Raw genomic sequence first — 16,253 nt, forward strand, 5'->3', positions numbered from 1 at the left:
CAGCATAAATGGAGGGCCACAAAAATCATATGTAAAATGTTGGTATGGTATGTTAAAAGATAAAATGGCAGTTTAATAGGCATTCTGGTTGACATATTGGCATATTTAAAAACAAAGAATATGCAAAGTCACATTGGCACATTATGTACTTTCTTCTGGTTCAGTTTGAAAGAATACTTATAGATTCATGACATTGAATCCAAAGACTGTTGCCTTTGGCTTGTTCAGTTGGGGATATTTTGGGGATATTTAATTAAATTTTATCAATTAATAAATTCCTCTTGAAACAAACTTTGTTGTATTATTTTAATTTAATACTGTGAAGCTGCTTTGATACAATCTGTATTGTGAAAAGCGCTATACAAATATACTTGACATTAACTACATGTTCAAGGAACATGCATGCATGTCATTCAGTTTAGTAAAGATGAAGCTGAAGGTTTCAAGAGCATCGATTCTGTCCTCTGAAAACTCAGCCTTCTCTAATCAGTCCATGTTCTTCAGAAACGTCTAGGTCCTTCATACAGAGCAGCTGAACAGAACCCAGCACTGACTGATGCAAACACCACTTGCTGGCTTATTCAAATCTTCCATCAAATGATTCTATGAAATGAATAATACAGAGAACAAGGGAGATACAACTGTAATAAACAGCATGTGCAAGAAAAGCACTGTAAAGGTGTAAATTGTATTTGTCAATTCAAGAATAATTCATGCAATTGTATATTGTAAATTTGAAAGCATTAAAAGTGCAGTTTCTTGTCTCTCCTTGTATTGTTCAAGTGGTTGAGGTTGATATGGGATTTAGTAATTAGTTATAAGTAGGATTATTAAAGCGCTAGGGGAACGCCTTAGCGTGACTGATGACTGAATACAAACACGACAATCGTATTGGCCGGCGTCAGCCATGACGTCATGCTCTAGCACGACCAGGAAGTAAAAAAAAAGGGCGCCTAGAAAACATGTCATCCTCTTTTCATCTTCAGGGACTGGTTTACTGACACTGTGAGTATGGCAACTAAAAAGAAACAATTTAGGAAGTGTGCCGACCCGTGAGAGATTTCTCACACCTGGTGACACTCATAACCTTTGTGTTCGCTGTTTGGGTGAAGAGTACGCGCGCTCTGCCCTTGAGGGGGCGGAATGTGCGGAATGCGAGCGTTTTCCCTTGAGAACGCTCCGCTCTCATCTGTCCCTCTTCACGAGTGAGGAGGGACAGTCCTCTTTGCCCTACGGTTCGGGTCCTGCTCGCGCTGAGGCGGAGAGGAGACTAAGATCGTGGGGATCACAGAGGGATCTTGCCGACGAGTTTGAGAGAGGAGTGAATCTCTCGCACTCATTGGCAGATGACGAGAACGAGCTGTTGGGCGGGGATGCGCTCTCTCAGGCATCCTCGGACCCAACAGCCAGTGCTCTACTGGCTTCAAGCCAAGACGAGCAGGAGGAGACTGGAGCGGGTGAGGAAACTGAAATGCTTGAACCTGCCCAGTCTCCTTGCCCCGCGTATGCGGAGTTGGTGGAGGTGATGGAGCGCGCCACCGCCAGGCTCGACTTGCCATGGCAGCGCGTCAGAGAGGAAGCCACTCGCGGAAGGCTTGACGAGCGACACTAAGAGCTCCAACCCTGCCATCTAAACTCCTCCAGACTATATCTGATCTATATCTGATCTATACTAGATCTAAGCAAACATCAGAGAACTGACCGCCACCGTTTCAGAGCAGAGAGCAAACATCAGAGAACTGACCGCCACAGTTACAGAGCAGAAAGGAAACATCAGAGCTTTAGAGACGCGACTGAGGGAACAAAAGACGTTTATCCTGGAAGAGCTGAACAAGAAAAATGATGGTACCTCACCAAAACATTCACTCTTTTATAAATGATCCTCAAGAGTAAAACACCAATGCAATACATTGCATAGTATACTGTAAAATGTGTTATATTTGTATTACAATAATCAGTGTGAATGTCATTTAACTGAAACTTTATTCCTTCACAGAAATTTCAAATCTTACTCTGGGTCAAGTGGAGTTGATAAAGGAAAATAGAGGTGAAAGTGTCCTTGAATGATGTTAAATTCAGTTCTACCAGAAAGACTCAGGAGATAAAATGATATAACAAGTGTAAATTTATTAAAGTTTCCTTTTCCACTAAAACTCTTTCCACACTGTTTGCAGGTGAAAATACTCTCTCCAGTGTGAATTCTCATGTGGACTATAAGGCTTCCTTGTTGACTGAAACTCTTTCCACGTTGTTGGCAGGTGTAAGGCTTCTCTCCAGTATGAATTCTCATGTGAGCTTTAAGGTTTCCTTTATGTCTGAGACTCTTTCCACACTGTTGGCAGGAGAAAGGCTTCTCCACAGTGTGTATTTGCTTGTGGGCTATAAGGTTTCCTTTTTCAGTGAAACTCATTCCACACTTTTGGCAGGTGAAAGGCTTTTCTCCAGTGTGAATTCTCATGTGCCTGTGAAGATTTTCTTTTCGATTGAAACTCTGTCCACACTGTTGGCAGGTGTAAGGCTTCTCACCAGTGTGAATTCTCATGTGGACTTTAAGGTTTCCCTTTCCTCCGAAACTCTGTCCACACTGTTTGCAGGTGAAAAGGCTTGGTCTAGTGTGACTTCTCACGTGGACTATAAGGCTTCCTTGTTGATTAAAACTCTTTCCACATTGTTGGCAGGTGTAAGGCTTCTCTCCAGTGTGAATTCTCAGGTGGACATTAAGGTTTCCTTTATGTCTGAAACTCTTTCCACACTGTTGGCAGGTGAAATTGCTTCTAGTTCCTGTCTTTTGGGCTCTTTTTTGTGAGGAAGTCTTTTTAGCCTGTGTCAATCTTTTTCCAGTCATGAAATCATGTTTATCATAATGTTCTTTCTCTTCTTCCCTTTCATTAAGTTCATGATTCACTTCTTTCAGTGCCATCAGGTCTAGGGCCAGAAAAAAAAAAGACAATCCAATTTAGACATTTAAAGCATCAAAACCAACAACATGTATGCTCTATACCCTATTCTATCCTACACTGTCTTGCAGAGTTAAGTTTCATTGCTAATCAAATACACCTGCCTGTAATTTTCAAGCAGTCCTGAAGACTAAAGACATTTTGGGGTTGGGTTAAATTTGCATGCGAGTTTGGTCCTCGAGGGCCACTATTTTAGTTTAGCTCCATCCTTGATCAGAGTTGCCCATCCCATCTATAGATCTTCCTCAATACACCAGTGGTTTTAAAACCGGGACCTAGGAACCCATCACTGCACATTCTGCCCCTTATTCATCACATTAAGATCATCAGCTTGTTAGGAAAGAGCTGACATTGGAGGAATTTGTAGCTTTAAATCGCAAACTACAATTCCTGTTCATCAATAAGGTGAGAACCGAACCCGTTATAAACCTAATATACTCGAGTGAATCAAATTAATTGAAAAGTGTACTATTCAAATAGTAGTAGAATATGTTTGCTGTCGTAATGATGACAGTAGCGCACAATTAGTAGCTGTTCCGTGCTCTGGTGCATTTTGCGGAGCAATCACACTAGTCAAACGAACCAGACTTAGGGGGTCAAACGTTTTCGGGCACGGTTCAGATCGCCTAGTGTAAGTACATCCTTAATGTTTTATTTGATTTTGATAAAAAGTTTTAATTTTAAAAATCTGTATCACCCAGGAACAGTGGTTCTTAACTCTTTTCCCCACAAATGATTAGATTGTCTGTAGCTTTCTAGTAACCCTCAAGACCTCGATTAGCTTGTTCAGGTGTTTTTGATAAGGTTTTGAGAAAAACTCTTCAGGACTGTGGATCTCCAGAACTGATGTTGGCCACCCCTGCACTAGATGTCCTGTTCCTGGAAATCTACCTTTCCTGCAGAGTTCAGCTCCAACCCTGATAAAAAACACACCTGAAGCATTGAATTAAAGGTCCCATGGCATGGATTATTTAATAATGTTTCCTGGGGTGCCTTTATAATGTTAGTATGTTTTTTAGATAAAAAATGGTCAGAATTTAGAAATAAAAGGCATTTTTCCAAGCCTGATTTTAGCCTCTGATTTGAATGTTCTGTTTGAAGGGGCGTGTCTGCTGTGAGACTTCAGTGTAAACGGCCACTGCTGTGATTGGCTGACATGCTTGCATATGAAATAACTAGCATTACATGTGGACTCTCGAATACTTTTACTAGTACAGCTATTGGGATTAATGAATCGTGAGAAGTTTTTAAAGTATTTAGATCTATTCCCATCACATAAAAGATTGCAGTGATGAGCATTGAGCAGATGAAAGCCTGTTGATCGCGTGAATGAAGATCTTATCATTGCAATGCAGTGTCTGCACTCTCACTAATGCTTTCACCAATGCAAACATGAGGTAAGTACAGTAAGAGCTTCGTTGTGCATTGTAACAGCGTCATTCATTTCATAACGAGTTTTGGCAAGTGTCCAGATAAACTTGCGATTGACAGCTTGGGCGATTGGAAAGGGATTGTTCTTTGATCGCTTTCTGTATACATTTTAATCACAGTTTAAATAAGATTATTTTCTTCCTACTAAGAGAAACGATGTGAAGTTGATCTTGTAGTCACTGGCTTGATTTACTGACGCATAAACAGTATTGAACAATTTTGAGAGAAAGAATATCTGTCTGAACTTGAACAATTAAACATTAGAAATTGTTGCTTGGTAGCTCGATCAATTTATTTTCAGACATTCAGCAAGGCCAGCTCTGTATTGGCCCAAGTTGAGGAAACAGTCATCGGTGAAATGTTTGGACCATACAAAACTTTGCTAAGTTGTGTCGGCGCATTTCCAGAGAAAAAAATAATAACCCACTGGTTCTTCAGAGGCTCGGATGAAGGAACTAAAAAAATACTTTTGTGTTCATTTGACATCCAAACACTGAGCAACATCCAAACACTTCGCTTGTTTGCAAGCCATAATGTCTCTCGAGGAAAAACCAATGGGTCTCATTCATGAAACACGAGCAGAACGAGTTTTTGTGTAAATCGTGTGTAAAGTGGTTCTGGCGTAAATTTTCAGATTCATTAAAATGTTCGTATTTTCCAAATGTTAGTTGGTACGAAAGAAATCTACACCTGCTCCCAGCCACGCGTAAATAGTGTGTTTAACATCCGAACGTTTTGCTCATTAATAAGGCTGCATTTTAATTCACCTTAATCGGGTACATATTTACACAGCATTTTGAAAAAATATTATATATAGTAATTACATACAGTTTTTCTTTTTACTTTTATTATGAGAGCCAGTAATAGCATCTGCAAAAGGAACACAAGTCCGCAAGTCACACGTGTTGCAGTCAAGCTTCATGTCGAACCATTTTCTTTTCACTTCTGGGACTGTTCGATTAACAGATGAAACTCCATTAACTGCATCTGTAATATGCTGCCAAGCGTCCTTTTTTTTAGGACCTGATACGACACTATGTACGCTTGAAAATAAAATGTGGCGTTTTGAACGAACTTCTGATAATAAAACTTCAATTTCTGCATCTGAGAAATTTCTCTTTTTCATTCGCTTTTGAGAAGACATGTTGAAATCCTTCGTTTGGTGTCATAATATGATGCCCATATATAGTTGTCAGTCGGATTTAATGGGCGGGATTTATGGTAATTGAGAATGAGCGTGAACGCGCGTCCCATTTATGACTGATTGGAATTCATTAACACACACACTCATTTCACTATCACATCTGACGTTTACGAAGTATTTGTGAATCAGGAGAAGAGTTTTCGGGAAGGTCTCTTTACGCGCAAATCACTCACATATTTACTCGTATATTTATGAATGTTTCATGAATGAGACCCAATATCACGCTCGCGCAGCTCATTTTCTCATGGGCAGGCCAAATTCTCTGGGCAGGCAAAGCAGAGAAAGGGGAGGTTACCTTTCCCCGTATGACGACATATCGGGAATTGAGTAGGTTGACTCGGATTTAAAAGCGTGCACCACGACTATGAAAAGCCATAATCAATGGAGCACCGTAATTACGATTTACCATGGCAATCACCCGTCAAAAAGACATCTGCTACTTCCAAGTCAATACACAAGTAGCAAAAAGGAACAAGGCAAGTAGAATGAAAATTCAGTAATATAAAGACAGCAGGCAACTACACCTTTCTGACTTGTGTACTGATTCTTTACTTTATAGTTATGCTATGTTCTTTTGCACTTTAATCTATTTGAAACATTTGTTTACTTTATACATTTTGTGTATTCTGTAAAAGTAGGCCACTGTTGTTTAAGGTTCTTTTTGTTATATTGTAGAAATACTTAAGCCCTATTCGGACTGGATTGGCTTAAAGCTACAATATGTAAAAAAATGTGCCGCTAGGGGTCACTAACCTCTTACAATAACAACGGAATGATGGGACTTGTCGTCATGCTGAAGGATCTAATAATGTTTATAGATGAGTGAATACATTGATGTTTTTAACATGACTGTGGTATGAAGCAGGGCGTGATTGCTAATGAGAGACAGATATCAGCGCCACACGCAAGTTCTGCGGATATAAAGGAATGAGGACATTTAATTCTACCGAACTAACGTTACCTGCAAGTGCTGAATTACTACTCACACAGGTCAGTTTATTGGACTAGAATGAAACTTGTGAGGTAACGCAGCGCTGTTTCACTTGGTCTACACACTATCACACTAAACTGCATTTGAGTGTGTTGAAAGTTATAATGTTATTCTATGTGTTAGTTTGTCTGTATGAGACTAGCAGTAAGCTAGATCAACATTAGAATAACATACTGTTACGACCCGTGAGGTCTGTGTGTGTGTTTTCCGTTTCTCTCCTGATGAAGCGGATCAGTGGCAATTAGTGGGGTGTATAAGTTGAGCCAGTGAAGTGCTCTCGAGTCTCTCACTTTTCCTGGGCGGCTCGCATCAGACTGTGTGAACTCCTGTGTGAACTACTGTGTGGATTACTGTGTGGTTTGTAGCGTGATCTGCTGGGTGCGTTTTCAGTAACGCGGTGGGAGACGTGGAGACTGTATATTGTGTTGCACTTTTTTATTGAGTATTTTTGTAGTTTACTTTACATAGGGCTGAAATAAATAAACACATGATCTTGACACATGTTTTGAGTCATCCTTGGTTTTTCCACCCTGGGTATATATCTGTTTGTTAGTCCCACACCCCTAGACAAGCCGAGGACTTAACAATGCTGATCATATTCTAACATTTCACCATGTTGAGCTTTATAACATTGATTAGTTTTATGTATATTTGCTCACCTGTCTAATAAAGTACATAAAAGAGAGGCGTCTCGGTCAAGTTAGTCACGGACGTGGAGCTCTCGGCATCTCGAAAATGACACGCTGATATTAATCCTCGATTTAGTTCTTTTGTCCCAAAGTCTGCTTGCCATGGTCCATAATGTTTGAACAAAACAACAACAGCGCGAGCGTGCTGCTAGACGTAACGCAGTTGTCCACGTATGTCGCCATGGTTACTATGTATGGCAGTATGAGTGGAAACTAGGGATAACGCGGATATTACGTCATTGACAGGCGACAAGTGAACAGGGAGTCAGGGACGAGCCATTATTTAAAATGGTAATTTCTCTGAAATTAAAAATCTTTTGGGATATTGTAAGTACACAACTGCAGGAAATATATCACACTTTGCAAGTGATTTTTTTTTTATATTTTATTACAAAATTCTTACATATTGTAGCTTTAACATGGAGAGGTGGGGTAAAGTAATTATCACCAGAGCTTGTCAGTGATTTTAGTCCCGTCCGAATGTGCATCTCAGTAATCATCACTGACAATGTCAGTACCTCACTTTTACCTTCTGTAAAAAGGTCCAGAAAAGTTACCTCGGGTAATACTAATCCCGTGCGAATAGACCAGCTGTAAATGTACATCTGTGGCAAAACTCAAGTGTTAACCACAGCATTCATATCAAAAAGAAGGTCGAAAGCACTTGTGAGAGGCATGAAACTTCTATTTTCAGAAATTTTCAAAACACAATGCAATGCAATAGGCCTACATAATGATTGAGAGATGAACAAATAAATGTTGCTCAAAATCCTGTTGTATCATATTGGATACATAGGCTATAAAAAATTGATTGATACCTTTAAAATATACAACATTTTCTAAAGGGGGAGCATAGACCCCTCTAGATGACCTGACAACCCTAGTTTCACAAAATCCTGTGCAATAATTTATTTTTTTATTTTTTGGTGTTACATTTGAAATAAAATGTTGAAATTATATTTTTAAGTTACTGTTCTCCTTTTAGAAATTACAGAGCCCAATGGTTCTTGAGGTCAGAAAAGTAATAAAATGGTTAGAAGAATGTTGACTGTCGTGTATTTTCACTGAAAAACTACACAAGAAATTTTGGATTTTGAGAAAAGCCGCTGCGAAATTAGACATTTTAGGCCGCAAAAATCAGTCAGTTTGGGATTAAACAAAATCCCTCTAGTTCAGTATGATACTATAGAAGTACAATGATACATTTTATAGAATATTAAAAATTTTCCCTATAAAAGTTTTGTTTTTTGTTAAAATGTGTTAAAAAAGAAAGTAGAGCACTTTTGAGTACAAGTAGAAAAAAAACCCCAGATTTTTTCATTGCTCTCTATTCAGAAGTAGATATTGGGTTAAATGTTAAACAAAATAATTATTTTGTTTAGGCTACTTCTGTATTAATCTCTGTATGATTATACTTCTGTATATTCTATATTTCTGTAGAGTTGGACATTTTAATAAGGATGAAATGACTGAATCCAGCTTTGAGAATTAAACCAACCTGTTTGTTCCTCAGTTTCTTCATGTTTGACTCTGAATGTTTCTTCAATCCCCATGTCTTCAATCTCCTCTTTGATAAACGCCATCTTTATGTCTTCAATCTCCTCTTTAATAAACGCCATATTTAGCCTATGTCTTCAGTCTCCTCTTTAATAAACGCCATCTTTATAATCGTCACGCGGATCTCAGTCGCTTCACCAGGAGGTTTTCTGTGTTTGTCCTGTTTAAGATGAGAATTAACAGAAAGAAAATAAATCCAAAATAAATCTCTGAGTGTCTCAATCAGCTCTAGTTCAGTAGTTCAGTTCACTGGTAAGAGAGTCAGTCAGAAAGAGAGTTAATAGACTTAAATCACCTGATTAGAGTATAAAACACTCAAAACTAACTCTGCAAACTAATATAAGAACACAAACTATACTGGCACTTCACATTTAGATATTTATGATCTACATTTGGTGAAACACTTTTATGAAAACATTAGCAGTTGGTTTGTAAAAGCTGTCATTACACATGTTAAGTGTTTGTTGTTCTCGTTCATGTGTCGTGATTCAAACTATTCGAATCACTGAATCATTTCGCAAAGTATTTGATTCAATTGACTCGGAGTGTTGAAAAGCTCGGTTTCTCCATCACTACTGACCACTGACTGAATTCGTGTTTATGATAAACTGATTCACGATAAAGGGGAGCGATATGAGACGCAAGTTTACTGTTTCTCATGTGTGGATACGCTTTACTCACAAAAATATCCTGCATCAAAGTCAGATAAAGCCTTACAATGCTAATCAATAATAAATAACTAATTTCAAATCATTTGAAAAATAAAATAAATAAATAACAAATAGGCTACTGCACGGTTTCTATCGATTTAAACATTAAATTCTTGAAACAAACCTTTCTTTAGTCGAATCCCAACAGATGAATGAGCGCAGCGCAGCCTAATGACGTCATGTCACCGCACCAAATTAAAAGTCCTGTTCACACTCTGCTGTCTAAAATCACAAACGTGCATTGAAATGTACTAGTTTTACCAGATAATCCCTGCATTAAAATAGTTACAAATGTGATGAAAACAAACATGCTAAAAAGAGTGTATGAGTTCATAAAGCAGAGTTAATGTGTTCGAATTGAAATACATATAAGAGTCTATGTGTTTGAAAAATATGAAAAACATTTGAAAAATACTTTGAAAAATATGGACATATTAAGTTAATTTGAGTCAAAAAAAAAATGTATAAATGTTTTTTTGTTTTGTTTTTATTCTTGCGAGTTGTTGCCTATGTAGTGATTCAAATTCGGGGTGTGGGTGGCTTTTAAAAGATACTTTTGATTCGCTTATATGGCTTTTATATGGTTGTCAGGTTTGATGTTGGCTGCTGTTTGAAGAAAATCAAAAAGGAAGAAAAATAAATAAATAATCACCAAATATCTATAGACCATTCAACGGCAAGGAAGTGACGTCTTTGTTCCTTGGACGTTTCCGGTTAGTTGTCGAGCGCATTCAAAACAGTGGCGGGATGTGCTTGATGTACAGTGGGATTGTGATAATTTATTTAATCCTGCTATTTAAAATGTCAAAATTTTAAATTAAGGGGGTCGCACACCGGACAAGAAGCACAGCGCCGCATCGCGTCGCTTCTAGGACAACACGAGGAATCGCACACCAGACGCACACTTTCTCAGTTTATGGCCAGTAGTGATGGGCGGATCGATCCTGAAGTATCGATACTTCAATACTGACGTGGTATCGAAAAAGATCGATCCTCACATAAAAATATCGATCTAAAGATGTGTTTTTTTTTTTACCAGTAATTTTGTATTAATTTAGCAAGCAATTCAGTGCGTAAAATAAGCTTCTAAGTAGAAAAATAAGTGAATGTTAGCGGATAATTGTGTAGGATAGAACTTTTTCTCCTAGTCATCTGGATACAAGACGAAACCAATCAATCACAGAGAGCGTTCGATGCTGGTGCTTCCATAGACATCATATAGATAGACGCCCTATCGACCGCTACTGCCTATTGGCGCGGTCGAGCCGTGGGGCCGCCATCTTAGACCGGTCACCCGCTCCACTCAGTGTAATCTGTATGGCAGGTGCAATGAGCTGTCAGCGCATTAATTAATCATACCGAACTGAATACCGAACTGATTTTCACGCGGTTTTTTTTTCTGCAAAGGTCATTCATTTAGCTATTATACAGGACACATGGTTTGGCGTAATTTAATATTCATAGTAGGCTTAACAGTAATATAATATTCTGATATAAGATATCAAGTGACCAGACGTCCAAAAACAAAATATTTGATGTAGGATATAAGGTATTTTATAAATATAATAAAGAAGCAGAAACATATAGTTGCAGTAAAGTAAGATATTTTAATAAGTTTGAAGAAACTATTTATAATGATGTGACACACACACACACTCTCTCTCACACACACACACACACACACACACACACACACACACACTAAAACCCCTGAAAGAGGACTGTTTTGCAGAGCTTCTTTCTCGTGCTCCCTTTCTGTAGTTCAAGAGAGGCGAGTTTGACAACATGGTGGAGCCTTATCTTTAAAAACACAGACACAACCAATGACAACAAGTCAGACTGATGGTTGTCGATGCCAAACTGGGTCTCCTCAATGTGCTCCCCAAGAAGGAAAACATCCTCTGTTCCAATCTCCTCCCGCACAATGTGCGTGACTGTTGACACCTTAGAAGCTTGTATTGTTGAAGCTTGGCGGATCACCCTTCTCTGCAGCTCTCAGCACCTTGTTATAATAATAATAAAAATAATAATACATATTTATATAGCGCTTTACACAATACTCAAATAAACTTTACAGAACAGAGAAAATAAGAACAAAGTAACCTTAATAAAAAAAGAAAAAAGTTGTATTACTCTGATCATGGCGAAAGAAAACACCCCAAGAAAGCACCATGTGAAACAGCTACCAGGGCGGATATATTAGGAATGGGAACAGTTTCTTGTTTAACTATATAGTATACTTGTAGACAATGGAACAATACCTTGGAACAATGTAATTGCAGAACTGGGAGAACTTGCAATACCTACCAAAACCATTTTGCCCTACCCTACATGTACTTGATGTTGTGAAATGCATACCATTTAGAAACATCTAGTACCTGAAACACACTGAATACAAGATAATTCCAACAGAAACAAAACTGCATTAAAAAAATATTTAAACAAGAGAACATCATATCAACATACATACCATCTTTCTGACACCTGCATAAAGTTGATGTTGTGTAATACATACCATTTAGAAGCATCTAGGACCTGAAAAACACACCAATAAAAAAACAAGACAATTCAGGCACAAACAAAACTGAAGCAGTTGAGAACATCTTAGGAACGCAATGCATAACGGAACAACGAAGCATCTTAGGAACGCGATGTTTATGGGAACAGAGTGTCATTGAACTCATGTCATGAACCATTTTAATAGAACTCTTAGATCGGTGAAGCGGTGTTCCATCTCGTGTTACCAAAGTGAGCAAGTACTCCCTGGCTTTTAACAAAAATGCTTTCCTCTCCATCCAATTCAAAGCACCCAAGGGAGCTTTGAATCCTTTGGCACGAGGATTGCGTCCATTCATTGTATCAAACAGCCTGTCAATAATCTATACAGAAATATCGGTATCTAAAATCAATATCATTACAGGGTTTCAATTAGGTATCAGATAAAATATCTCATCAGAAATCAATACTCATCTATTCAAAATATACAGAGAACACAGTACATATTTCTAAACTTTATGCTCAATGAGTACACATGAAAGTGTTAATATTTACTTGACTTCCTTTCCATAGGTATGCTTTGTACTACAGCAAATTTCACAGAGCTTTACCACTCCGATGAATTATAAAATAATAAAAATAAAAACATGTACTTGGTTCTATAATCACTAATTGTATTACCTCAATGAATTGTGCTGTTGCCTCACAGTCCTTAAACTGAGAGTACCCAAGATCCCTCATTGTGCGGAGAGCCACTGACACGGAGCGACTCAGTGTCTGTGCAGCCAGGGACACCCTCATCTTGTGGTTTTCAAAGTAGACGTTTGTCTGTAATTTTATTGGCAGCATGCAGTCCATCTTTTTTTTGCACATCATTGAGATGATTGATGTACCTCCAATTGATCTGTCCGGTGGTCGTTGCAATTGGACTGTATGCCTGCAGAGTAAGAATCAGTCACTGCTCAAACAAGTACAAACAGCAAAATGTTGATCATCACGTCCAGCCATAACTGTGCAAATGGACAGACAACAATATTTAGATATAACTTTTAGCAGCAGAGGCATAACTTGTACAAATAGGTCTACAACGATCATTATTTACCTGCAACATATTACGTGCCAACTTGAGCATGTGCCAAGCGTCCATCATTACAAATACATTCAAGCCAGTCACCGGATGCGAGAAACTGGTTTGAAGCGGCTCTCGTGGGTCTCTCTTCAGCTCACACCCAAGTTGGTTGCACATACTGACATTGGAGGCATGACCATCCATTGTGACACATATCACCCTAATGCCCCGTGCATGCAGCTCCTCCAAAGCATGACTGAGAAGGACCCTTTGTGTTTCTGGAGACAGAGACTTGGTCAGGAAGTAAGCAATGGGAGCCTTCCAATGTCCTTGTAGGCCAACCACCATGAACACAAGAGCCTCAGTAGCAACATCAGTCTCACTGTTTCCATCACCCATGTCTACAAAACCAGACATTGACTGTGTATGTGGATTATATTGCACATGTTTACTGATGGACATGGCATCCAACATGAGTGAAACACATCCATATTTAGCCGGGTCTCCCTGGCATCTTCTCTCCAGCATATCCAGCATCATCATCAAAAAGAAGAAGCTTTTCAACGTATTTGCATCAGTAATTTCCAAAAGTTAAATTCTGACAACATTAAGCCTACCTTTGTATTGTATGTGGATGTGGGAGGGGAAAATGTCGAGTCTCTCTGAGGTATTTGTATGCCTTTGGACCATGTAGATGGAGCGTGAGCGCAAACTCTCTGTAGTCCTTTGTGTATTCATGGCCCTGCTTTGCCATGAGGTCTATCTGAAGATCTGAAATGTTATGATTTAAAATGAATAAGTCCCCTTCAGATAATAACTAAGAAGAATAACATGTACATGAATTTCAAAGTGCTAATTTTGTCTTACCAGAGTAGAATTCAAGCTTCTCTTTGAGCTCTTCATTAATGAGGTTCTTTTCCCTCAAATCCCCCAAAAGACTCTTCATTGTGGTCTTTGCCCTCTTCTCTCTGGCCATGGAATTCTTCTTCTCCCGCTCTAGACATTCCACTCTTGCCAAGGCTTCATTGAGTCTGGTCTTAAGAGCGGTAGGAAAAGCAGGCAAGGCATAGCCATGATCCTAGTAGAAAGAGGGATGAGCATGGTTTGAGTAATGTTTCACTTCACAAACATCACTTTGACACCACTAGTTTATGGCCCACATTCTTTCTTATAGTCATCACCTGTCAAAGCCACTGCCAGCACTGTGTGTGTGTGCGCCTGCCAGCAATGCATGTTCAACGTGTCTTAAATTGTGTGTGTATGGGTTTATTTGTGAGCGTGTTTAATATGAGTGGCAGCAAACAAGTGAGATTTTAATATGTCCAGGAAACATTATGATATGATGATTAAAGTAGAAAAATTCACATCATTAGGCTGAAGTTGTGGGCTTGAGGTTGCCGTTTCCTGGGAATCCAGAGAGGCCATGGACAGGCTTTCTTCAGCTCTTCTGGAGTTAGACGTAGCCCTGCCCTTTTCCAACTAAAATGAAGAAGCATAATACATAATGAAATATGTATAAAGGGATAAGTATCTTACCCTGCCCCGTGATTGATAATATAATATTTACATTTATGAATGCTAACAGCCTAATGAGGATACACCTACTCTTTGGAGGTGAACCGGGAAGCTGAAGACGGATGGAATAACACCATCTCTGAGTCTGACAATCTGACCCGTCCTATCAAAGTCACCCTGCTTAAAATGTTGAGAGCAAAACACAGATGAATCACTTGCAGTGAATCCTTCTCTCCTCAAAGCCACTTCCCACTTCTTCCTTATATCTTTATCCTTGGGAAACCTTCCAAATGAAAACAGAAGATTTCGGAGAGTCTACATAAAAACATTTCACAAAGGAGGTCAAGCTTATTTTCTTCCTTCACATTTCTTAGAACCTTTCTTCAACAAAACTCCTATTTTGAAATAAAGGATTTAAGCTACTGAAAAGTTACTAGCTAAGCTACAAGTAGTGATTGCCCAACACTGATAATACAGTCTATGACACTTGTGTAAAATTCACTGGCCAATGTTATACCAATAATAATTGTTTTATTTCTACATAGAATTATTGTGTCAATTGTAATCTAAAGCCCTATTCGGACGGGATTAACTTTACAAGGGTATCTTAGATGGAGTAATAATGTAATTTTACCACAGGACGTCTGTAATATAAATGGCTAATTCGCACGGGATAAGATATCTCAATAAAACTAGCAGAAGTGGGAGGGGTAACTCGATTTGCGCATCGCCGTCATGTGTGTATTAAATTGCTTCCTGATATCACGTGCGCAAACACAAATAACCTATATTTATACTACAGGGCCGTTGAATGCTTCTGATAACCGAGAAGCTCTTGTAACGTTAATTATTACCATGCCGGGTGAACACCGGCAGGTGCAGTAAACATAGCCTAGCTAACGTTAGCTGGCTACGATTTCAGTACAGTAATATCAAAGATCCTTGCTCCTTCTCTATTCACAAAATACAACCAATAGTACGGTAATGTTAAAACTTACTTGTGAAAAGTAATCCCTCGGGCCCTATTTGCGATGGTCCGCCGATTAGAACAGGAAAATGCTCCACAGTGTTCTGGCATCTTAACTGCTGCCAAGCAACGAAACTAAAGTACGACCGGTTAAAGATGGCGGCCGTATTTCTCAGTGCCCAGCAGCCAATAGGGCATCTAGTCTCTATATAATATCTATGGGTGCTTCGCTGAGCTCACAGGCCCAGTGCGTTTGGGAAACGAAGCCTTGCTTACATGACAGAAAAACAATCGGGAGTTATTTCGCACTAAACAAACCAGAAGTGTAGATAACGGTTCAAAATGTTGACGTCAGTAAGCTTTTTTTAATGAAATTAATATTTTTATTCAACAAGGATCGATGCATTAAATTGATTAAAAGTGACAGTCAAGGGTTTTACACTGTTAAAAAAAAATCTACTTCATATAAATGCTGTTCTTTCAACTTTGTTCATCAAATAATTCTGCATAAAATGTATCATGGTTTCCACAAAAATATGAAACTGTTTTCAATATTGATAATAATAAGAAAGGTTTCCTGAGCAGCAAATCAGCATATTAAAATGAAATATCATCATGACTGGAGTAATGATGCCGAAAATTCAGCTTTGATCACATGAATAAATTA

The 16,253-nt window shown here is 38.7% G+C and overlaps 2 protein-coding genes across 2 annotated transcripts; both read right to left on the reverse strand.

The window, feature by feature from the left end:
- Positions 1-1,678: 1,678 nt before the first annotated feature.
- LOC309496406 (uncharacterized protein) lies at positions 1,679-9,724 on the reverse strand (the record flags this gene model as incomplete). Its single annotated transcript, XM_082166398.1, has 4 exons — positions 9,664-9,724; positions 8,771-8,989; positions 2,013-2,925; positions 1,679-1,793 (listed from the first exon to the last, which is right to left on the reverse strand). Exons 2-4 carry the CDS (start codon positions 8,889-8,891, stop codon positions 1,679-1,681), a joined length of 1,149 nt encoding a protein of 382 aa, XP_082022524.1. The 5' UTR covers positions 8,892-8,989; positions 9,664-9,724.
- LOC309496408 (THAP domain-containing protein 6-like) lies at positions 8,944-15,697 on the reverse strand (the record flags this gene model as incomplete). Its single annotated transcript, XM_082166401.1, has 7 exons — positions 8,944-8,989; positions 12,010-12,074; positions 13,288-13,505; positions 13,972-14,182; positions 14,470-14,583; positions 14,710-14,902; positions 15,618-15,697. The coding sequence occupies 7 exons, from the start codon at positions 15,695-15,697 to the stop codon at positions 8,944-8,946; spliced, it is 927 nt and encodes a 308-aa protein (XP_082022527.1).
- Positions 15,698-16,253: the final 556 nt, after the last annotated feature.

This window comes from Leuciscus leuciscus (assembly GCF_965113295.1).
Source record: "Leuciscus leuciscus genome assembly, chromosome: 4".
In the NCBI taxonomy this organism is placed as follows: domain Eukaryota; kingdom Metazoa; phylum Chordata; class Actinopteri; order Cypriniformes; family Leuciscidae; genus Leuciscus; species Leuciscus leuciscus.